Raw genomic sequence first — 25,656 nt, 5'->3', positions numbered from 1 at the left:
TATCTCCCCTAGCCTCAGAATCCCTGTTTGCAAAGTAGGAATAGAAGTGATGTCAACTTTAGAGTTGTTAGGGTTAAAAGAGATAATGCATGAAAAGTATCTAGTACATTGAAAACATTCAGTGCCAACTAGTCATAGTGATAGTAGTAGCATGCCCTTAATGCCCCATTTCCTTCCCAGTAGCAGCAAGAATGAGATCTGTGAGGATTCTGCCCCCACAATTGCTATTTCAAGTCCTGCCTTCCACGGAGTTGGATTTATTTAGTCAGTGAGCTGAAATGCTGATGGAATGAAAGAATCTTGATTGTTTAATTTTGTTATCAAGTTGACACATGACACGAGTCTTTGAGAAATAGCTTTATAATGTTGTTGTTTATTGCTTGTTGCAATAACATGATTTTGTGTAAAGGCTCCAGAAGAATCTTTTTACTGTGATCTTCGCAGGAAATGAAATTCACCACAAGACAGATGAAAGCAGGGAAGTTGGTCTTCCTCTCTTTTCTCCACAATCTGGGAAGAAAAAATAGTATCCTCTGCAGCAAAGGAATATGAAATATTATAACTTGGGCAATGGAAAGTCATGTATATGAAAAATTGTTCATGGTAACTAGGTTTTGCCTGTAGATCCAAACTCTTGCCAGACATTGAATGTCATTGCTATATCTAGGCAGCATTTTGTTCCTAAATTGTGTGCATGCATCTTACATAAACTGTAGAGGAGAGGGCATTCTGTATATGTCTTTTTGAAATCACAAACATATCACTCTTTGTTTATGTAAATGCTGCAGCAAGACTCTTGGAACAGGTTGACTGAGGCCTGTCTGCCATCCTAACCCTTCCTCTGTCAACCCTCAGATATTCGATTGCCTCCCCTTTCTCGTCCAGAGAGCTGAGTGCATTGGGCTGAAAGGCAGAGGAGTGGGTGCCTTTGGCTACTTAGAAAACTGCTTGAACAGAAAGAAAAAATGCCGGCACAAATGTAGCAGTGCTACTCCATAAGGGGTGGTAGATACATTACAGGACCAGGCATGTAGGGTGAACCAGAAATAGACATTGAAACACGAGAGGGGAAATGCTAGGGCAACCAAATAAGCTTTGGCATTTGATTGAGATAGAAAGTATTACCTTTGGTAGTTTTTATTTTATGTTCCTCAAGCAGCCTGGCTTTTGGCTGCCAATTTTGGGCCCTGAGAGGGGAAAATAAAATTAAATAAAAATAAAATTAAATACATACATATAGAAAAAAAAATTAAGACATTATTTAAATTTAGAGAAGCATGATGCCTTGAATTTTGGAAAGAAAAATTAAACCACTCACATATTATACAGGGAACAGTGAACAACACTTTTTCTTCAAGTGAACTTGAATTCAGACACCCAACCCTTTACGAACTGCCCATAAATTCATCCCTTCCTTTACAATGGGCTCAACATACACACTCACCCAGGTAAATGCTAGATATAAATACCCTCTAATTACATTAAACCTATTAAAAAGAAACAAATAATATGTACCAAAAAATAATAATAATTCTCACAGACTAAGCATTCACTTGGAAAAAGTAGAGGGATCTCAACCAGAATGAAAATCCATGTGTGAGCATGTGTGCCTGTGAGTGTGCATGAAGTATGCAAGTGTGCACAAAGTAGGTGTGTGCACATGAATCGTGAATGAGTCTGGAGTGGAGTGGGTGTTGCTAGGAAAGAAACTGAGAAAGACAGTTGGAAAATAGTGCAGAAGTACTTCCAAGGAGCCATCCATTGGGGCTGACATTCACAGGTACCTGAGAATCCTGGAACACGAGGGCGAGTCAGTCACAGACTTCTGTCACTGGAGTGAGAATAAGGAGGAACACATCTCCTTTCTCCTCCTCCTCTACCCTTATCTCCCACTTCCTCACTTCACACACATGTATTCTCAACTGAGGGATGTTGGGACAAGGCCCAGGAAGGCGGGACCCCCAAAAGACTTCACATAGTAGTACCCTCCTTTTTCCTCTCCCTTTGGAGCTGATTAATTCCCTTTGCAAGTGAGTTTGACTGTTTGTTTTATTAAGATTATGATTGATTCAGACCAGAAGGGTAAGGACCAATGGAATAATGGAAGGATAATGATCACCACCCTCCTTTACAGATGGTGAACTGCAGTTCAGTTGAAGTTATATGGCCAAGACTGGTGGCATCAGAACCTGAATTTGTCTGGTATCTTTTCTTACACCACACTGTCACCAAGGAGACAGTGACAGAATCTTATCGGAGACAGCTGCATATTATCTGTGTAGCAACTGTGCTCTCAAATGTAGGCCTCAGAGACGTTGTTGGGCAGAAGCAGTGTCCTATGGGGAGTACTGTTTTGTTTTATTTTTTTTTAACCAGAAATACCAGTTGAATTTCAGTAGAAAATAAATATAGCTACCTCTTCATTAAAGCAGGCTTCCGGCCCCTCTGCTTTGCAGCACTTGTCCACCATGTTAGTATAATCTGTGAGTGACGACCGCAGCTCCTCATCAGTAAGTTCAGGCTTTAGCTTCACTAAGTTGACAAGAAATCTGTGACCCAAAGATATCCAATAGAATGAATTAAAATTTTCTTTCTTAAGCTCTTCTTTCCCAAAATTCTTGTTACAGTATCACATGTCTTGGGGGGGGGTCTCAATTTGGGTGAGTACAAAAAGTGAAAAGTCTACTTTTGAAAGAGTCTCCTGAAACTTTCCTGTTAAACTTATGGGATGAATTTTCGCAGTAACATTCTTTGTAGGGTTATGTAACTAGACAAAATGGTATAAAAATGTGAACATATATTAGGTCTTTGTTATACAAAGCATTTTAGAATATGTGACTACATTTGATCTTTCTAGAAAATTTATTTCCAAAACAACCTCCATTCCCTCTTCTTCAGAGGCTGAATTCTGTTTCCACTCCACTTGATACAGACATTGCCTAGATCTAAAAAATAGGTCTTATTCCTTGGTATTTATAGCATTGCCTAAAAAAAGTAAAATAAAATTTCATTCTCTTGTGGGCCTTCTTTTTATAAACTTCTCTTGAGGTTCTCAGGGAAACCATCTAGGACATTCCCTCAAAAAAATCTCATTCATTAAAAACCTACCTACGAGCCTTTCTGCTGGCTAACCTAACTCACCTTTGCAAATTATAGTCTACTAGACACTCCATAGCTCTACCAAAGGAAAAGACTAGCTAGCTAGGTTTTAACATATAAACAATGGCATTTAATATGCTCTGGCATTTTTCTGAATTGGAAAAACAGGATAGTTTCATGGAAGGAACAAGGCTATAATTCAAAAATCACATATTCATTACAATAAGCCTTCTCATTAATGCACAGTGTGTCTTTGGGCTGAAGAAAATGATGAATGGAAGAGAATGTTAGTACCTGTCTTTCTTTCTCTGGAGCTCCTCATTATGAGCCTGACACAAGTCTGTGTGAAAGGTAAATAAACCTTGAGAGGCAGCAGATGGAGGTACATATGTTTTATCAGCTCCCAAGCCCTCAAAGCAGGGCCTTCTGAAGGCAACGCTGGTTTTACAACAGTTGTCCACAGCAGGGTTGATGGTTCGATTTTCATTTACTCCACACATTTCTCCAAGAACTAAATCCATCTGTACCAATGAAAGTTGGAACTCAGGTATGACTTTAAAACTTGAATGGAGCTTTGTAATATGGTTAGATGAATAGTTAGATTGTTTTAAGATCACTGTTAACTTTACTCAGAATAAACCCACGTACTCATAACATGACACTATGTACAAACTAAAGTAGAGGATGGGGTCCTAAGTGGCATTATGTATAACAAAATTTCAAGCCATAACAATGTAAATGCCCACAGAGTAATTTCTTTTTAGCATATATACAAATTTGTAATTCAGCTGCAACCATCCAACTGACAACGGCAGCCAAACACTGTGGCCCTTAGATTTATTACCCTCCTGGGATGTCTCCCAGGGTACTGTCTATTCTGGCTCTAAAGAAATCCATCCAACGTGTGATTGGGCAGGAAGCAGGAATTCTCTTACTGACCTGGAGGGGCAGGAGAGGAGGATTTGTAACACTGCTTAAAATTATACAGTTTCCTGTATCATCCTGAAATGTTACTGTGGTTCCTAAAGCATTTGCCCTGAAAAATTACTTCTAATGTAAATAAGTAAGAAAGTTGATTTGGAGGACCCTTGGAAAATATTTGAGATACTCTCTTTCGCTTCTTAGGATCTTGATACACTGAGCCAGAAAGGAAACTTGACATTCCTTGCTTAACAATGTTGACAACAATGATGAGGGAAAGACAGATAATCATTATAAATCACTGAGGGCAGATATCTTTTTTTTTTTTTTAAAGAACATGGGCCATGCTCACCAAATTATCAACGCAGGCAAACTCTTCACTCAGTGTGCAGCAGGTGATCAAAGCTGTCACCATATCCTCGCCAAGAAAGGTCAGTTCTTCAGTGGAGAGCTGAGGGGCTATCTTTGTGAGTTTGATAAGGTAGCTGAAAGGACATTTGTCTGTTGGTTCTGAATGAAGCAGATACCCATTTTTCTTTGTCTAGCTACTTGAAAACCTGGCCCTTCAAGGTGAAGGACAGCCAACATAAGGGCAATGTGGACCTCAGTTCTCTCCTGTAAAAAGGTAGAGAACTGTCTCTTCACTTCCTGTTTTCCTTCACCTTGCCTCCTACATCTCTGTATTTTGGCTTCCTTTTAATTTCACGGTAATCTCAAAAACTCTCAGATTTGGCCATCCTGTTTGACCTGTGAGATTAGGAGCTCCTTGGCTAGTATATAAAATCCTGCTTGAAGTCCCTTGCATACTTAATAAATATATTTAAAGGGAGAATTTAATAAATACATGCTGGAAAAAGATAACCTGAAATGAAGAAAACTAAGATCTTTAATGAGCTGAGTTTGATTTCTCAGCTAACAGCCAGGTTGCAAAAATAGTGAAATCATATTTTTTAAAACATGTTTTGGTTTGATTTGGAGATGTTTGGTTTCAACACATACTACATTAGCATGGTAATTAATTAAGGAAATCCAGAATAAACTGTGTATTATTCACGAATGCTCACAAGAGCACTAAAAAATAAATATTAAAGAGTTAAGCAAATCCAGCATTATTTCTAGAAACTTGGTATAATGGACTTAAATCCTGGGCCAAGCATGTTTTCTTTGGGAAATTATAACAACCTGAAGTTTTCCCCATTCTACCCTTCTCCCCCACTCCCCAAATGGGACAGAATCCAGAGATTCTGGGTTGGGAGTGAGAAAGGCAAGTCCAAACAAAACTAAAGCATTAGAGAGTTAATTTGTCCAGAATCCTGTATTTCTTTAATTTCTAGCTTCATTCCTGGTAAAGACTTCATATGAGAGCTCAGTGGGCGTTCTTGACTTTTGTGGTTTCATTCTTTCACAGAGTTTATGAATTCGCCATAACTGAAAGACAGAGCTAAAATGTTGACACCTTGTGGCTCTCTTTACTTTATTCTGGTCACAAGTGTTCACCTCCTTTGCAAACCACTTACTGGTATTTCAAGTCATCCTTCCCCAAATTCTGGAAATGTTCACATTCTCTTTGTACCATCTTAAGGCTTTTCTCAGTTGTTTCATTGAATTTGTTTTCCTGAAAATAAAAACAATCATGTTTATGAACACTTTATCTAAAATTTAATCATAAGCTTTATGTTGACTTGTCAAGTAGTTTTTTTGAATTTATATAATACTTTGAAACTATCATCACCGTACATTACTCACTAAATTAAGGGTAGTTTTTTACATATGTGTATAAGAATTTGAATCTTATCATTATAGTTGTAGATAGATATGTTTTCGGCCTAAGTTTGAAAGTCCAAATTTCTCATCATCATGATCTTGTACTTTTTTTTAGAGATTTCCAGTTTACAAAGTATAATTCAAATCTTATGTTGGCAATGATCATATTCTATTCTAATTTGAAGTGGCCAAAGTAGTTGTTATCTCCACTTTTACATAAAGAAAATTGACCTGGTGAAGTCAAGTAATTTGCCTAGAATGACCCAGCTAGTTATGTATCACTACAAAATATTTTTAATCCTATTGACCTTTATTTTATAGCTTTTTTTCATCATTTAGAATCAGAACTTAAAACCTCCAATAGTTATCTTCAAATATTTGACAAACTCTCTTGTGGCATAAAATTAGGCACCTACTGAGTGGCCACCAGAGAGAAAACTACATACTAGTAAATGGATGCTGTGGGACAAATTGTGTCTCTATGTAAAAAAATACATATATATTTCTAGAATATGATTCATTTAAGGATAAGAAACAGACCTCCTTGTTAAGGGCAGTTGGCAGAGCTATACTGAAACTCAAGTATTCTTATTTCATTGCTCAAATATAAATAGGTATAAAGTGGCTTTTATGGCAAGTAGATGAACATTTTTAAATCAATCAACAGTAGTACCTACCAAATGAATGAGAAACAAATCAGAAAGTTCAAATAATTTTTATATACATAAGAAGTGCATGTGAATTGATATTAGGAACATACTAATTTCAATAAGAAAATGGGTAACAGACATGAACAAATTGTTCATAAGAAATTTTTAACTACTATAGCTAAAATCATATGGGAAAAGCTTAATTTCATTTAAAAATCAAATAAAAGTTTGCTTAAAACACAGTCACTATTTTTTTACATAGAAAGCTAGCAAAGTTTATCTCCATATGCAATGTTGGTGAAGGTGAGGGTGAAATGAGCATTTTCAAACATTGCTGTTGGACTATAAAGCAAAAGCTTTCTAGAAAGTAAGTTGGCCATTTGCATCAAATGTTTTTTTTTTAAAGCCTATATATTTTGACATAATAATTTCCCTTTTGAAAATCTCTCTTAAGAAAATAATCATTAATATTAATAATGATGAATGGAAAGAGATGCTCACTTCAGGGTCACTTGTAAAATTTAAAAAAACCTAACTAAACATCCAAAATGCCCAACACACAGTAGAAAAGCAGCTAAATAAATTCTTATGATGGTATGTCACCACTTAAAATAAAGTACATTTTGAAGTCTATTTAATGACATAGAAAGTCTTCTGATACTAAATAAAAAACAGATCCAAAAATCCCTTAAGAAGTATTATTCCAATCTTACTTTTAAACACACAAATATATATATATGCATATTTGCATTAAAAAAGATGAAATAAAATGTTAATTGTAGCTATTTCTTGGTGACAGAATCAGAAAGTTTTTACTTTTTTCTTTGCAACTTTATGTACTTTTCTAATCATATTAATAATCATTTACTATTAATGATAATAAAAATTATCATTAATTTTTACAATCATAAAAATTCCAAAATGGCCCAATAAAATACAGAGTACATCAATAAAAATATAAATGTAAAACGTGTAATGGGAAGAGTTTTTGGCATCAACACATAGATTAGTAGTTCAAAACAATTGCATAGCCCAAATGGATAATGTTGGTCTTCCCAATGATGATTTCTCAGTGAATTTAAAGTAGGCTCAGATTGGTCAATCATATTTTCTACCCCCTAGACTAAAGTAAAACATTGACATCAATTTTTAAGTGTTTGTTGTTTAGTTTTGTTTCAGTTATGTCTCTGAGTCTACATGATGGAACCTACCGCATTCCTGTAACAGGCTGGAGGATTTTCTGCATTGCAACACTCTTTCAGGAGATCATCATACACTCTAGCAATTCTTAGTAGCTCTGGTATAGACAGTTCTGGATGTCTCCTTGAGTATTCATAAAGAAACCTGTGATGTAAAACATTTTCTATATTAGAACTTAGAGAGAGAGCAAAACACCAAATCCTGCTATCTTTCAGTCTAGCCTGATGTAATATTGTGTCTGCTCTCGGATGCTGAGGTCTTCCTCTGCTTTGGTCAGGAAGTGATTTAAGCAGGCATTTTGACTACAGGAGATCATTTTAAGAAGATTCCCTTTTATATTGTGTTTTAAGTTAACTATGCTTTTACTGGACAGGATAGAATTGTTAGAGTTATTTAGAGTTAATTATTAAAATGATTACTATATCAAGTATAATTCTATTGGAAAATGTATTCGGACTTTCAACTTGAGATGGTAAAAATATGGCTTTCTCCCCACTCTCAGTGCCACCTTGGTGAGAGACTGTGGAGCAGCCCTCTTTATCCATTACTTCATCCTGTCACTTGTCAAATCTGGGAGTAATCACTCCTGTAGCTGTAAATCATTGTCAGTGGCTTCCAAGGCCTCAGTGAGAGGCTCCAAGGGTATAGGTGGGTGTGATTTGGGGAGAAAGTGGGAAAGGGAGAGCAAAGAGGCCAACACTCATTAAGCCCTTAGTAGGTGCTAGGCATTGGATCAAGCTTTGGACATAATAGATAAAGATATGCTTTCTGGCCTTTATAAACATTTTCTTATTTAACTTCACTTAGTCCTCAAGATAGCGCTATTCTACAGCTGAGGAAACTCAGACTCTGACCGGTTAAGCACCTTGCTATTAATGGGAGTATAAAATTTAAACCTAGATTCCCTGTGATGCCTACTTCATCCTTTTTAAACCAAGCTGACTCTCTTTTCAAGATAGGAGCATTTTCTCTAAGTGCCTCAGCTGTGCTAATCACAGTCTTCTCCATAAAAGAATCCTTTCCATTCAAAATAAATTTAAGTGGTCTTCACGTTTTGTAAAACAATACCTCACAAGAACTTTTCAAATCCAGGGAACTCTTTTCAACTCCTTTCGTTTTGCAGCCTTTGAATATCTTGATTAATCTTGGTTTTTCTAACATCATCTCCCCTGCTTCTCATCTGCCTTCTCAGTCCCATTTGTAGGCTATATTCCCATACTCTGAAGCAGTGGTGTTTAACCTTCAGAAAATCAAGGGCTCCCCTTAATACCTGACATAAGTCATAGACTTTTCCCCAAGAATAAAATTACACCTAAATATACACCACCAAAACGCTGCAAACAAAAACCCCTGGAAGCCTACTCTAGCTTGACAGATCCATTGAGGTCTTCGTCAAACGTTCACATCCAAAAAGACTGCACCTTAAAACTCTGTTTCTGACTTAGCATGCTCATCATTGTTTATCATTTCTCCCCACACTTCAAACATGGTCTATATTGTAGTAGTGGTGATGATGGAGATGATGGTGATGATAAAAATTGCTCTCATTTAGTGAGCACATGTGTCAGGTACAAGTGAAATGTACTTGATTACATTTAAATTGACTGAATACCATGATTTGTGAAAACCAACAGAACACAGTGGCTGTAAGAACAAGAATCTGGAGTGAGACTACTTGTGTTTGAATCCTGGTTCTACCACATATTAGCTGTGTGCGGTCGGAGCAAGTTACTTAACTTCTGTGCTTCAGGTTCCTTGCCTATACAATGAGGATAATAAAAATATTCCAACCTCAGAGGGTGGTTTTGAAAATTAAATTGCTTAGTAAATGAGATGCACTTAGCAAGTGTTCAATAACCTGTATCTTCAATCCAGACCTGCTTCCAGAGTTCCAAGTTCACATATAAAATTGTCCCATGACAATCCCAATTAGCTTTTCCACAGGCACCTCAAAGTCAATGTGGTCAGATCCAGAAATATTCTCTTACCCCCAAAATCTGTTTCTTCACCCATATTCCCCAACTTACTGGATGTGAAAACAATTTACCCAACCACCTAAGCCCAAATTGGGATTCATTCCAGATGAAGTTTCTAAAAAACGAAAGTGACTTTGTCCTTCCTTATTCTTCAGTGAAAATCCTTCAGTGGCATCTCGTTACTTAGGAATTCTGCATGATCTGACCCCATTGACCTCTCACTACCCTGTCTTCCATTGCAGATACCCTACTCACAGCCACACATACACCAAGTAGTGTTATATTTCGACCCATGCTCTACCTCCTCTGCCTAGATTACCAAAATTTCTTCAAGAACCTCCTCCTGATCAAGCTTTTCCAGGGTCTCTAAGTAGAACAGATCACTTCCTCCTCCATCCTCGCATGTAGCACATGGTGCCATCAGAAATAAAAGAATATTTCTGCACTCATTTATGCATGCCTGTCTCTTCCCACGTCATACTCCCTAGTGATGGAAGCTTACTAGGGGTACAAACACTGTCTAACCTAGTAAAGTCCCTGGATTAAATTTAATTACCAATAAACTTTGAATAGATGAATATTGCATGAATTTTATATATATTGAACTAAAGCACAAGGAGGTTAACCAGTGATTCAACCATGACTGAAACCTTGGCCCTTCGGCTCAAGTCCACCAGTCCCCCTGAACAGCCTAGCTTGGCAGTTAAATCTGCAACTTCTTAGACCAGACCTTCTGGGGTCAAATCCTAACTCTTCTATTTTTTAGCTGTGAAACTTGAACAAGTTATTTAATTTCTCTGTACCACATTTTGCCAATCTGAAAAATTGGGAGAAATCATATTTATTCTACATGCATTGTGAGAATTAAAATATATAATCTATATAAAATACTTAGCCCATTGTCTAGCACATATCAAGTTCTCAATAATTGTTAGCCATCACTATAACATTATGGTTGCATTTTCTTAAAATCATGGGAAAACACAATAATCTATAACCATGATTTTTTAAAATTCTGTAGTACCCAATGACTTGAATGGCTCCCATTCCTTCTACCCAAATTAGCCAAAATAGGTCAAATCATATGTTTCCGTCTGCCTTATAAATTTCAATATAAAGTTTTGTTACTCATCCATGAAGCTGTCTTGGTCAGCATTTCGTTCTTCACACACATTTTCATTTTCAGTGAATTTTGCTTCTCTTAGAGGTAAATCCTTTGGTCTATCATCTTTAATTGTGGAAATTATGCACTCGCCACGTGCTGGTATTTTCATGTCACAGCACTCTTTGATTTTGCTGGAGATGGATTCTTGTTTTGAACAAATATGGCTCATAACTGTGCTCTGGATCAAGTAAGAATGATAAATGATTTTATTTTTACAATTTCTTCAGGACTGGATTTCTCTTTTTAAGGGAATGCAAAACCAACGATGAGTATAACATCTGAAATTGCTTCATCAGCTAATTTGATAGATTAAATTCATTTAAATTTTGTATACATTTAATACTCATGAAGCTTTATATTAAGACAAGCTATATTTCCCAGGATTTTAGATGATATAACTATGAAAAATAGACTGTATTATAAATGCACATTTATTGTTAAATATTTATCTATTAAATACCTTACCCCTACTCCCCTGGTATATTGACATTTTTAATTCTAAATGTTTCTTTCCAATAAGAGTTTACCTGTGCTTCAATGAGGGCCATCAAAGACATGTTACTTAATATCTATAATCATAGATTTCTTCTTTTGCGGACTGAAAACTATATTGCCAATCACATAGTAAAAACTCAATAAATATTTGATAAGTAAATGAAAGAATGGTAAACAAATGAATGACTACAGTAATTACCAGAAGAAGACTTCTGTAACATAAGAAACTATTATACTCATTGTTGTCATTTTCCTATGGGTATTATTAATTTGAAGCTGCTCAAATTATCAAATAATATACAAAAAAAGAAAACCTTGCCTTGTTGCCTCTCCCTACCCCTCATTCCAATTCTGACTCTACATAAACTTGTGAGAATAAGGGAGAGGATGATGTTATCTTATTTACACATTAGTTGCATAATTTTTTAAATTTATTTTTTATTTAAGTTTCGTTGGTATACAATCTAATATTGGTTATATTACTTTCAGGTGTACAATATAGTAATATACCCACTAATTCTAGTAATCATCTCTCAACATGTAAACTTATCACAATATTATTGACTATATTCCCCTTCCTCTTTTCACTCATCCACTCACCCCCCTCTTCTGGTAAACACCTCTTTGGTCTCTGTTTCAAGTCTATTTTTTTTGTTTGTTTTGTTTTGTTTTTAGATCCCACATATAAGGAAACCATATGGCATTTGTCTTTCTTTGCCTGACTTATTTCACTTAGCATAGTACCCTCTAGATCCATCCAAATTGTCGCAAATGGCAAGATTTCATTCTTTTTTATTGCTGAATAATATTCCATTGTATGTATATACCACATCTTCTTTGGACACCTAGGTTGCTTCCATATTTTGGCTATTGTAAATAATGCTGCAATGAACATAGGGGTGCATATACCTTTTTCAATTGGTGTTCTCATTTTCTTTGGATAAATACCCAGAAGTGCAATTGCTGAGTCATATAGTATATCTCTTTGTAGTTTTTTGAGGAACCTCTATACTGCTTTCCATAGTGGCTGCACTAGTTTTCAGTCCCACCAACAGTGCATAAGGGTTCTCTTTTCTCCACATCCTTGCCAACACGTTATATGTTGACTTTTTGACAATAGCCATTCTGACTTGTGTGAGGTAGTATCTCATTTTGGTTTTGATTTGCATTTAGTTGAATAACTTTTTTTAAAAGCTGATCTGGCCCCCTAGTCCCTTCTCCGGACTTTCCAGAATGAGTCTGCACATTTTTTCCTACTCTCTGTTCCAACTTCACATGAACTACATTGAGTTTCATCAAAACACCAGGCTATTACAGGACTCTTAACTTTGTTCAAGCTGTTCCTCCTGCCTGGAATCTTTTTCTGGTGAACATTAAGGGTGAGGAATAGAATGAAGCTCAGGGTTGAGGTGTGAAATGGAATGGTCATTGGCACCATGTTTCAATAAATCACATAGAACCATAGAGCCATTCTTTGCAAACATATACACATCTCACCTAAGGCTATCATTCTAGGCAACACACCTCTTATTGTCTGGAATTCACTTCTATTTTGAATGAACTACAATTCAATTCCTCTTATTTTTCCATATAGTTGTCAAACAGGAAATTAAGGGTATTATATGATCCTTTAGTCTTAGCTCCAAACTTCACAGAAAAATTCTCAATTATATTCTAATTCAGTACATTGTATCTAATATTATTAAACCCACATCTCTATAAACAATCAAACAGTACAAAAAATAAATAGAGAGTGAGACAGTTTTTAACTGGAGCACGGTTAGGAACCAAATAATTCTTGGGGACATCTGTTGTCCACTGCTTGAAATAAATGTGCATATCTTCATATTTTAAAATTCAGGTTGCTTAATTAACAGACTATTTCACTGTGAATTTAAAACAGTAAAACTAATTAAAAATCATTAAGAAATGTCTAATTTCAACCAAGAAGTCAGGATAATTTAAATGAAATTGTGTTACCTTTGTGTGCATGAACAACTCAAACTATGTCAATGTATTGACCAATTTATGCCCTTGGAGAACCACTTTAAAGAATAAATGTACTTTAAATTTACATATCCACTTATTTGCAAAGACTGTTCCTAAATACACTGAGGAAACTCAAAGAAAACAGCTCTTAAAAATATAATGGTAACAAATCATTCTCTGAGCTTTACTACTATTTTCTAATATCACTAACAGAGGATTTGCAATATTAAAGAGAGCTTTACTCTGGCCAAAATGAATATTCACAAATTCTAAATTCCTGAAGTTTTATACCAAGAACATTTAGCCATATAAAACAGACTTTACTGAGTATTCTAAAGACAATCTTGTGTATATTGGGAGAGAAACAATATTTACCCTGGTACGGATGCAATGCACGGTATCCCCTTCACAGCATTCGTCATGATTGGAAACAACATCTTCTAAGAGAGAGGTAAGTTCCTTAAATTCAATCCTGGGAAATTTTTGACTAAGTATAGCAATGTTTCTAGAAAGAGAATTGATCAATCACTAAAACAAGTGAGTAAGACAAGAGGGAGCTCTTGGATGACACAGTAGAACTGCAATAAGCATTGGTACCCTTGTTCTTTCACAGATATCTTTACCAAATACCTGTTTATACATTGCACAGCTCACATGATCACTTTGAAAATCCTAAGATGATATTTTGAGTCCTGGATCAAGGCTGGGAAAAGAAGGCCTGAGATATATGCTCTCATCCATGGCTTTTACAGCAAAGCACATTTTGTAAGAACTACCACTTTCTGTGGCAAGTATAGATAATTTATCATAGAGCTCTTTCCTGCTGATTTGTTTGAAATCTCAGTATTTTTCTCAAGACATTGCACTAGCACCATTACTAGTTGGTAAGGATGAGCAGTTGAGATAAAATTTATCCTTATAAGGTTGTCTCCTAGTCATTGAGGTAAAAAATGGATGGATAAGTCACTGTAAAGCATTGGGAGGTTTTAAAACTCTGGTTGGGAACTCCCAGGCCAATTCAGATTCCCAAGTAATAAAACAAAAAAAATCTGAGAAGCAGCCCTCTTTCTCTCTGAGGTCTCCCTACCTCCTGGGTCTTTTCTAATTCCCACCTAATGTCCTGGCTCTGAGCTATCCACATAGACTGAGACCCACCTTAAAACCTCTGGGGACAAGTGTCCATCAGATATGCTACAAAATCTTTACAACATTATTGATTATATTCCCCAAACTGTCTTTCGTATCCCCGTGACAGTCTTGTGGGAGTCCACTTCATGGACAGTATAGAGGCTTGACCACTGCAGTGTACACCTGAAGCTGAAGCTGAAGCTGAATAATAATGAAAGTCAACTATAATTTAATATATATATAGTCACAGGATATGGAGTACAGCATAGGGAATAGAGTCAATGGAACTGTAACAGCTATATATGATGTCAGAGGGGTAGTAGATTGGGGGAGGAGTGTTATCATATTGTGAGGGGTGTAAATGCCTAACTATTACATTGTTTTGTACACCTGAAACTAATAAAAAAATGTAAAAACAAAAAACGCTAAAATTAAAAAAACAAAAAGCTTCTGGGAAACTAAAAATAGTATAAATAAAAAGTAATAAACAATTAAACAAAAATGGAACACAGATAAGTAAATATGAGTAGAGACATATTATAAAATATATAATAAGTATTTTATAGAGATACATATTATAAAACTCACATAGATTTTAAGACTTGTGGTCCAAATTTCCAATATGTCCCACAGACAGTTTTTTGATAAGAAGACGATGCCTTTAAATATTGTATGACAGGCTGTGCCTGAAGGAGAAAGTGAAAATTCTGTTGAAGCAAAAGCAAAATCCCACTATTCTCTTATTTCTTAACTATATGTCAACCAAACTATTCCAACGTGTGCTCAGAAACAGAAAATCTAGTGGTTTTTCTTGTAGTAAATTTACATATCAAGAGAAATATGCATTTGCAGCACATTATAAAGGTGGGGCCAGTCTTCTGATAACTTGGACTTGGTGGGAAGGCAAGCAGTGTGGTGTGCTGGGAGCTTGTCCATCACTACTGGGATGATTCTGTTTTATAGTTAGCTAAAAGAAGGCTTGCCAAAGATAGAAGATAAAATATAATCTTTTACCCTGAATATGCACTCAATAAGGCTTTCTTCCAACTTACAAGGAAGACAAAGCCAGAAGAGAGACTCTGGAAATGCGTAATTGTCTTTTGAGGGTCTCAGGTAGTAAGAGCTTTAAGATCAGTAGCAGGTGGCCAAAGGGTTGAAAATCAGTAAAAGTAAAAAGAGAATGCTTATAACTGATAAACAACTCTTTGGCTATAATTGAATTTTAAAGAAGGATCTGCTGTGTTGGGTGACTCCTTATCCTTTAATGAAATAAATGTAATGCCCACCTTTGTTCGAAAGCAGTTGGCTTTGTCTTGTTCTCCGCAACATGTTTCAGCCATCTCCTCAAAACGAGCAGCGACGGTTAGAAGTGTAGGGGCGAAAACGAAAGGGTTCCTTCTGGCAACTTCATAGATATAGCTATAAAAGAAAAAAGCAGAGAAGAGGGGAAAGGAAAGAAACAGGAAAGAAATGAAGGAATGATAGACAAGGGGAGGGAAGAAAATGGAAGGGAAAGGAAAGATAGGGAAAGACAAGGAGATGAAGTTGTGAAAATGAAAGTATGAAGAAGGATTTCCCATCACAGAAGTTTTCAATATAAGGCAGCATTAGCCAGTCTCCAATAAAAGTTTTTAGAGTCTTATTGAAATTACCGCCTCTAAAATAAGAGTGATCCTTGCAGTTTTAATCCTGAATGCTGAGACGTGGCTATTGTCGTTCCCTCCCCCAGCAGCCCACTCATGTTTAAAGATGAGCCACCTAGGTCCACTCCATCTGAGATTCAAGGATCAGATTCACTTATGTTCAAATCAACGTGTGATTTAGGTTTCAATGAGTATACCAGCTTTCAAGAAAACATCTCTTCTTCTGCAATTACTGCACGATTGAAAACAGATTTTTGCTAAACATTTATTGATTTAATGTTTACTCTCCGTAAAAGCTGCACTTTCCCTTTGAGAAGACGATATTATTTTCTCCACTAGCAATTTGGCACTATACAAGCACTTCTGTTCTAGGGCTTATCACATTAGGAAATACAGATCATTAATGAAAGGATCTTGAAAGCAAGTTTCATATCTTATTCATGTTTATATCCTCTACACTGCACACAGACCCACGTTAAATGAATTAATCATTCAATGAATGCAGCTAAGTTCCTTGGGAATAGATATTAGATATTCTTTAGCTTAAGGATAATTCTTTAATTAGATCATTTTTCTTCTAAAATTAAACTTACTTGCTTAGAAAAGATTCTCTGTTGTTTTTATAAGCCTGGCATTTCTCTTCAGGGTCCAGGGAAGGAAGGGGAGGCAGAAATCCTACATTAGCTTTCTTATTACGAAAGAAACAGAGTCTTCTTTCGAAGCCAACCTTACTGCAGCAGTGTGAAAAATTATGCTTTTCTGGTAGCTGCTCCCCAGCACATATCACATCCAGCAAAGCAACATTCTGGACAACAGAGAAGTAAAAGATACTTTTCATTCATCGTGAAGCTTCTCAACCTTCTGACTTCACACAATGATGAGTGAGCATCACCCTTAGGAAAAAAAAATTGCAATTTCCCCAATAGCATAAGCACAGCATCTTGACCCACTCCCTTGACAACCATCTTGTACTTTGGGGAACTTTCTCTATCCTATCCTGCGGTCCCTTAACCTCTTACTTTTCTTTGCTGCTTATATTTCCCTTGCATGACAGCTTTTTTCCCCTCCTCTCCCAAGTGACAGGGTCAGAATGTGAAACTGTCGGTAAAGTATTTAGTAGTGGTGTTTGGTAAGACTTTTCTAGAAATGCAGATGATGACTATGTTTGGGAAAGGCCAAGAAAATAGGGTGTGATAGTAGAGTACATATTGAGACAGGCAGCTAAAGAAGGACCTCTGTACTTTTGTGCGCTTTGCAGGCTTTTGGCCACCCTGTGTCTGTATACATACTGCACAGACTGCTAGCTCAAGACTGCAAGCTCATGGCCAAGTTCTCCTGTGTGTAGTAATACAGAATTGCACCTCTCCTAGGAAACTGCCTTATCCTAAATATCCAAGCCAGGCCAAATACAAATGAGGGGCACGGAGCATCTCTTTTTTATATTTTAAGGCAAAATTTCTGTCAGTGTTGACAAATGAACTTGTTTGTTTAAGAAGTGCAAACAATTTACTTACGGCTAATTTTGAACAATGTGGGAGTGTCACGTTAGCCAAGCATTGATCTTTGTATTCTGTCGCGGCTTTTACCAACGTTTCTACTTCTTCAAAGGATGCCTCCTGAATATATTGAGCAAATGTAATGGTAGTGCTGCAACAGTCCACAGAGAGCACAGTGATTACCTGCAGACATGCCACGTCTGTCCAGAAAAAACTCACAGAAACATCCATTTGTTGACTAGCGTCAGGAAGTTATCGGAGTACAGAGTTATAAATTTTACAACTTCTTGATTATTCCATTACTTCATCTAAATTTTATGATTAATACTGTATTTACTTCTTTGATATGCTGTCTACTTAGTTAAGTTACTTTGAGAAGCATCAAGGTTTCTGGAATATATCAGATAATATTATGATAAACACCATCATCATCAAAAACACTTCAGAAAAACTCACATATATCCAAATTTCTCAAATATAAATTTCTGGGTGATGCTGACATCATCTGAAAAGCAAAGATATTTAGGTTATTATCTATCCTGGTATTTTAACGTTTTCCCAATAAATAATTAAGGATGATATCTAAATGTACAAAGTATAAAATAGAGAACTGATGGTAGAAAATAATTTGGTTTATTTAACAAGAAGGAAAAAGTCATATGAACCAAATATGAAATCTTAATCACAGCTGATTATGTGCTAAAGATACATTCATTAAATTAAATTGACTTGAATTAATCTCAAACTGACCAGACTTTAGATTTGTCATTGATGGCTCCTTGGACACAAAGGTCAAATACAGGCACCATTTCCTGTTAAGTATTTATCATGTATGACTAGAAAAGTAATATGAAGGTTAACTGATATGTGATTTACTGCTGCAACAAGAGATACCATAACATGCTGGTAGTCAGTATAGTTTATAAGGCTAGCCAGACACAGATATTTAGATAATTTTCGGACTAGTCTCAGATGATTAATTCCCTCCCAATGAGCATATACTAATCAGAGCACATTTACATTTGTCCACATAGACTACTTTTATGGAGTCATTAGTTTTGCTAAGTATTGTGCTGGAACTTGTGATGCAATCAGTAATGACCAAGACATCTTCCCTAGACCTCAGGTTCCTAAGTACTCTCACAGTGCAAATGACTCGTGAACATGACTGCAATCCAACTTAGAATGTATATGACATTCTAAAGTAATGTGAGTAAGTATATGACAGGAATGCTTCAGGGGTGAAGAACTAGAAATGGATTATAGGAGGAGTGGTGTATGAATTCAATCTGAAAAATGTACAAGATTTCAGCTAGCAAAAAAATAAGAAGCCTCGTATTTCTATGTGGATAGAATGATGTGAATAAAACACAAACATGAAAATCCTTGGGATGTGTTTAGGAAAAGTCAATTAATCCACTTTGATGAGAAACTGGATTATAAAGAAGAAAAACAGAACTGAAAATAGAAAGGACATGGGTCTAGATTATGGAGGTCCTACATATAAAGCTGAGGAGTTTGGGCTTCAATTGGAAGCCAAGAAGAACCACTGAAATGTTTATATAAAATAGTAAAATGATCATTTCAACACGGTAAGAAATACCAGCCAAGTAGTGGCATATCTAATATGCAGGAACCTCCCACAGCACCTGTTAAATAGAAAATGACTAGAATATTTGTCAAATAGATAAATGAAAGAATGAATAGCTGGATAGGAGAAAAGCCCATCAGGAGACTTTTACAATTGTCCTATTGAGAAATCAGCAGGACATCAGTTTGGGTGGAAGTAAACAAATATGCACAGGAAAACATGAATGCAAAGGGTATTAGACTCAAAAAATCAACAGGATTTTTAAACAAGTTGTTACAAGGGACAAAGGAGAAAGAGAACTCAAGAATGACCACTCTTCTTCAGGCCCTGTGATTGGTCTAACTAGCAGGCACTGTGGGGGTACCAAATTGAGTAAGACAACCCACACCTTCAGGGCCACTGTGACACTTATGGCACCTTTGTGCAAGTTACAAAAAGGTGCTCCTTCCATGCTAGAGGAAACACAAAAAGACATCCTCTCTGAACAGATGGAGCTCAAAATGTTCCCCCTTGGGGTAGAAAAAATATAAAAGTCACCCTGTCCCCCAAGCTGACACTGCACTGGCAAGGCTTGGGATGAGAGGTATAGGTGCACAGGCTTGGGGAAATTTATAAACTGTATGGTTGGAGGAAGCAGGGTCCTGCATACACTAAAGGTGTTTTCCACCCCGTTGGGAGCTATGTTGGACAAAAGATAGGTCCATAAAAATCCCAATTCAAAGTAGTGTTCCACTGTTACCGTACACTATACACATTTGCAAGAAATATGAGCATTTTCAAACCCAAGTTTTATCTCCCAACAACACTTTCTATACTGACATAAAACTGGTGACTGTTTGCTGGTATGAGAACTGTTTCTGTCTATAGATTGGGTAATATGACCACCAAAAAGCAAAATCTGGGAAGGTTAGTTCAGGATACCTGATCAGTATTTATAAACTATAATAGTTGGGTTGAGGGGAGAAAAAAACAAGTGAAAAATTAAGTTAAAAGAAAACAAGGTAAAAATTTTTTAAAAAAGGAAATTACCCCAACTTAGTCATTCCTTAGCTGGTATACAAGTAAATTTCTTACCTACATCTTGAGGCTTTGTGGGTAAGGATAGAGACTCAGTCAAAAAGAACAAGAAAATAACAAAACTTGTAAGTTTTAACTGTTTCATTTCTTTAGAAGTCAGTTTCACAAAAGAAAGTAATGTGATTGAGGAAAATCAAGTTCTTATATTATTTTTTGAGACTATTAGTAAAAAAGTAACCTGTTTAACCGATTTCTCACATACCTCATATTTGATTGTTATTTGATCACATTGCAGAATTTTTGCTAATTATTAACTAGGAAAAGAAATTATCCCTGTGTTTCACTAGAAAAATCTATTGAGTTAGGAGAATGTCCATAGGTTAAGTATGCACCTTTCCTAATCAAACAGACAACCAAAATAAGATGAAAAAAAAATCTCGAAATATTGCAAATGTTAGGAAACAAAAGGACTAGAATAAATAATTCACCAAAGAGAAAACACAACAGAAAGATATTAAATTTTACTGGTAATCAAAAGAAGTTAGTTTTAAAAATAATTTTTATATACTTGATAGAATTAGAAAAATGAAAACAATTAAGATGTAGCATTCTGGTAAACATATAGCAAAACACGTGCTCATATAATTAAAGCTTTTGGAAAACAAGCTTATAATAAGGATCAATATTCAAATATTCATTTTATTTGAACTAATCGCTCAAATTTTTAAATCTGTACTAAAAATATGATTCTAAATGTGGAAATATTTTAAAATATTTTAAAAAGAAATCTATTTCTTAGTTATGTCCACTACAAGGGCCTGAAAGCAACCAAGTAGCAAGGAGCACATTTAGTGTACACATCTTGGGTTCTAAACACACTTCTCTATTACAAGGATGTTGAGCTTCGAAGAGAAATAAATTATTCTAGGACTGGGAAATGAAAAATATAAGATGAGCTGAAAATATCGTGTCAGAAACTAAAGAAGACTCAAAAACTGAATCAAGCTTGTCAAAGAAAGGTAAAAGCCAATGGGACACTTTGATAATTAAAATAAATAATGAGAGGAATGCTTATACTCATTAAATTTTTGAAAAAGAATTCATGAATCTATACCAATACAAAAGGAAAATAAAAGTGGGGGTAGGAAGGGCCGGCCGAGTGGCTCAGTTGGTTAAGAGCTCACTCAAGAGTTTGAGCTCTGAGCAACAGTGGTTTGATGCCCGGCCCGAGCTGAGTTGCCGTTGAGCTGCCAAAAGGTGGCAGGATGGCTCAGCTAAAAAAAAAAAAAAGTGGGGGTAGGAAAAGCTCTTTTCTACAGGAGAATGCCAACTAATAAATGTAGTTAGAAATAAAGCATAACTATTTGTAAATACCATAGGAATAACTCATTTAAGCTAGTTCATGAAAGAATGCTGAAGTCACTGGTGAGAAATTATGGGGCAATAGCATATTTGCAGTTTCGAAGTATCACTCTACAGATTACTTATCAATTACAAATGAAAAAAGATATCTGTATAAGTGGATAAGTAAACAGTGGTGTAGTCACTCTGAGTTAATATTTGTCTTTATAACTAATGAATATAAAGAATATGTAATAATGAGGAAATATTTTCTATATAATATTTGGAGAAAAAGCAGAATCTAAAATTTGGTGTTATGTTGTGAAGATGGTAGAGTTAACAGACCTATTAAACCAAAAAGAAGGGAGGGGAAAGTGGGAGTAAGAAAGAGAGGAGGTAAAGAAGGAGATGGGGGGGGGGAGAGAGAGGGGAAGAGAGAGAGAGAAAGACAAGCTTGAGAGATAGATGGAGCGATTGATTTTTTCCCCCACACTGAGAATCAAGCAACTGATATGGTCAGCATCTTTGGTTGAAACTAGTGAATGTTACTGATAGTGCTGACCTCTAACTGGCCTTTTGTCAGGGAATAAAGCCAGTTTCCAGGTATATTTAATTATTAGAAATCAATTTGCTTTTTATTTTTTTCTCAGATATGTTATAGTAGTCTCCCCTTATCCGTGGCTCCACTTTCTGCAGTTTCAGTTACCCACAGTCAACCACAGTCCAAAAATATTAAGTGGAAAATTCAAGAAATAAACGATTTATTTTTAAATTCCCTGACATTCTGAGTAGCATGATGAAATCTCATGCTGTCCCACCAAGATGTGAATCATCCCTTTGTTCAGCGTCTCCACGTTGTATGGACTCTCTGACAATTAGTTACTTAGTAGCCTACTTGGTTTTCAGATCGGTTATCAGAAAGAGAGAGAGAGAGAGAGAGAGAGAGAGAGAGAGAGAGGCTATATTCACATAACATTTATTACAGTATATTGCTATAATTGTTCTATTTCATTGTTGTTGTTGTTAATCTCTTATTGTGTCAATTTATAAATTAAACTTTATCATAAGTATGTGTTTATAGGAAAAAAAACAGAATATATAGGCTTTAGGCTTCCAAAGGAGGTCTTAGAACATATCTTTTACAGATAAGGGTGACTATTATATTTATTATTTGTGATTAATGGTTCATGCCTGGCAATTATGAGAAGACAGCTCCAATTCATCCATTTCACAAATCTAAGCCACCCATCACTGATAAGGATGTGATTTTTTTATAACCATATGAAGTAAAATAACAGTCTGTGCCTAGTTAAAAATTTAAGGTATTTAAACTAACTTTCTGCCTGGTCATTTCGAATTTGCTTGGAATTATCTAACAGCTAACTTCCTCTTTAATAGGTAATAAATTTTGAAACTTTGATAAATATGCCTAGAAATTTCTGCTTCAACAATATAGACAAATACAATATAGACACTGAAAAAAAATAAAAGAGAGAAAGCCAGTGATAATAGCCAAAAGATTGAGAAAATCCTGGAAACCGTAAAACAGAGGGATCCAATTGATGAGAAAAATAGATAAGATGGAATTTCAGCTCAAACTGTGGAAGATGAAATCAGTTCTTCCTAGGAGCATTTCAGAGAAGCTCCAAGTCTGAAGAATATAAGGAACAGATATAGGCTATAGGGAAATAATCAGGAGGATAAGCTTTAAAAAAAAAAGCTAATTCCGAACAGCTAAGTTAGAAGATTACATTTACTTCTTCTTCCCTTTCTCTACCTCCACACACACTCAGATAGAACACCCTTGAATAACTGTGGTTGGTGTCTTTTACCTCTAGGTCAAAATCCAAAAATGACTCTTTCTTAGTTTGGATTCCCCAAAAGCAGACCTCCAGACAAAGACTGTAATTTGTTTGGAAAGTGATTCAAGGAGGCACAAGTGAAGAAGTGAGGAAATGAGACCAAAAGGAAGAAAGGCTAATAAAGCAGGTGTTCATCAGAGGAGTAACAGTGCAGGCGCCTGAGTGTAATCCTACTGGAACTGTTTAAGAAGTGGAAGGTTTCCTAGAATTGTCCCACTAGAGGACTGGGAAGCTGGGGCATTTATCCACTGATGGAGGTATACACGAGCAAGAAGAATAATCATGAAAACCCTAAGGAAAAAAAGAAAAAATTTGCTGGTGTAAGGAATTGTGTAAAGCAGCACTACCAAATAATAAAACACATTCTAAAACATCAGAATAATTAAAACGGTGTGGCACTGGCAATCAAGAGAGAGAACAACAAACTGAAAATCTAAAATTATATTCAAATATCTATCCATACACTAGGATGATTTCAAATAGATCAGAGATCCAAATGTAAAAATGAAAAAAAAAACCATAATAGTACTAGAAGAAACACAAATGAGGTGGGGAAACATATCCTAACTATGATGCAATACCAGAAGCACTAATAAATTCAACTGCGTAATTTTTTTTCTAAGACTTTACATGGAAAAATACAATTGGCAAAGTCAAAAACAAAGAAAACATAGTTGTAACCTATATCATAATATGAAAAATGCTCCTGGAAATTTGATAGAAAACAAAAGACCAATAATCTGATAGAAAAATAGTAAAATAATATAAGCAGATAGTACACAAGAAGAAAAAAGCTAATGGGCCTTTAACAATAAAAGAAGATGCTCATAATATGAGAAATGCACATCTAAGCAATACCTCAATACCATTTCTCACCTGATGGGCAAAAATCTAAAAGTTTGACAACATACTTTGAGGGTAAAATTGTGGGGAAACGGGTCCTCTCATCCACTGCTAATGGGAATGCAAAATGGTGACACAATATCTATGGAGAGGAATTGGGCAATATCTAAACAAAAAAATATGATTTTGTCCTTTGAGCCAACACATTTTCTAATAGGTACCTATCCTAAAAATATACTGCCAATATCACTAAATGTTGAAAGCACTAGGTTATTCATTGTGGAATTATTTGCAGTAAAAAAATAAAGATTTAAAATCATCCAAATGTCCATCAACAGATGGTTGGTTAAGAAATCATAAAGAAATTAATAAATTTATAATTCATTAATAAATTACAAAGAAATTCTATGGAACTGTTTTAAAAAATTGAGGAAAAAACTTATGCATAATATTAAGTAATTGCCAAGATGACATTTTTAAGTGAAAAAAGTAAGGTATGGAACAACTGTAATATGTAACCCCTTGTGTAATAAAGATAGACTGGTGTAGTAGGAACATATGTATATATGTATTAGCTTAGATATGAAAAACAAAGAATAGGTGGATAAACCAGGAACCAAGAAAAGCTATTATCTATAAGAGAAAGGGAGAACAAGGTAGAAGGGCTAATGTCTTAGTCAGTTCAGACAGCTCTAACAAAATACCATAAACTGGGTGGCTTATAAACCACCGAAATTGTTCTGGACGCTGTAGTCTGAGATCAGGGTGCCAGCATGGTAGGACTCTGTGAGAGCCCTCTGTTGGGTTGCAGACTGCCAACTTGTAGTTGTATCCTCATATGGCAGAGAGAGGGTTTCCAGGTAGTACTGGCCTCATCGAATGAATTGGAAATTATTCCCTATTTTTCCTCAATTATTCCTCAATTTTTTGAAAAGTTTATGTAGAATTAGTATTATTTCTTCTTTAAACGTGTAGTACAATTCACCAGTTAAGCCTGGAGTTTTGTTTGTGGAAATGATCTTAACTAAAATTTCCATTTCTTTAATAGATATAGAAATAATCAAATTATCTATTTTTTCTTGAGTGAGTTTTGGTAGTTTGTATTTTTCAAGTCATTTGCCCATTTTATATAAATTGTCAAATTTATTGGCAAAATATTTTTCAAACTATTCCCTTAGTCGTTTAATGTCTATGGTGATGTAACCTCTTTTATTCCTGATATTGGTAGTTTGTTCTCTTTTTTCCCACTGATAAATCTGGCTAGAGTTTTATCAATATTATGATCGTCTCAAGGAACCAGCATTTGGTTTCCTTGAGTTTTATGTTTTCCTGTTTTTTTTTCTGTTTTCTATTTCATTGTTTTCTGATTTTATTATTATTTCCTTGCTTGTACTTACTTGTTTTAATTTGCTCTTTTTTGTCTTTTAATTTCTTTTATTTTCTCTTTATTTTTTATTTTATTTTTTTTATTTTTTA

The 25,656-nt window shown here is 35.5% G+C and overlaps 1 protein-coding gene across 1 annotated transcript; it reads right to left on the bottom strand.

The window, feature by feature from the left end:
- Positions 1–353: 353 nt before the first annotated feature.
- AFM (afamin) lies at positions 354–20,329 on the bottom strand. Its single transcript, XM_019665301.1, has 15 exons — positions 20,192–20,329; positions 17,983–18,031; positions 17,545–17,677; positions 16,624–16,835; positions 15,674–15,806; positions 14,976–15,073; positions 13,635–13,764; positions 10,739–10,953; positions 7,646–7,778; positions 5,538–5,635; positions 4,373–4,505; positions 3,394–3,620; positions 2,417–2,549; positions 1,126–1,187; positions 354–510 (listed from the first exon to the last, which is right to left on the bottom strand). Exons 1-14 carry the CDS (start codon positions 20,277–20,279, stop codon positions 1,152–1,154), a joined length of 1,818 nt encoding a protein of 605 aa, XP_019520846.1. The 5' UTR covers positions 20,280–20,329; the 3' UTR covers positions 354–510; positions 1,126–1,151.
- Positions 20,330–25,656: the final 5,327 nt, after the last annotated feature.

Source organism: Hipposideros armiger, unplaced genomic scaffold (genome assembly GCF_001890085.2).
Source record: "Hipposideros armiger isolate ML-2016 unplaced genomic scaffold, ASM189008v1 scaffold_439, whole genome shotgun sequence".
Lineage (NCBI taxonomy): Eukaryota > Metazoa > Chordata > Mammalia > Chiroptera > Hipposideridae > Hipposideros > Hipposideros armiger.
Note: the sequence above shows the minus strand (reverse complement) of the source record. Positions and strands in the feature narration are given on the sequence as shown.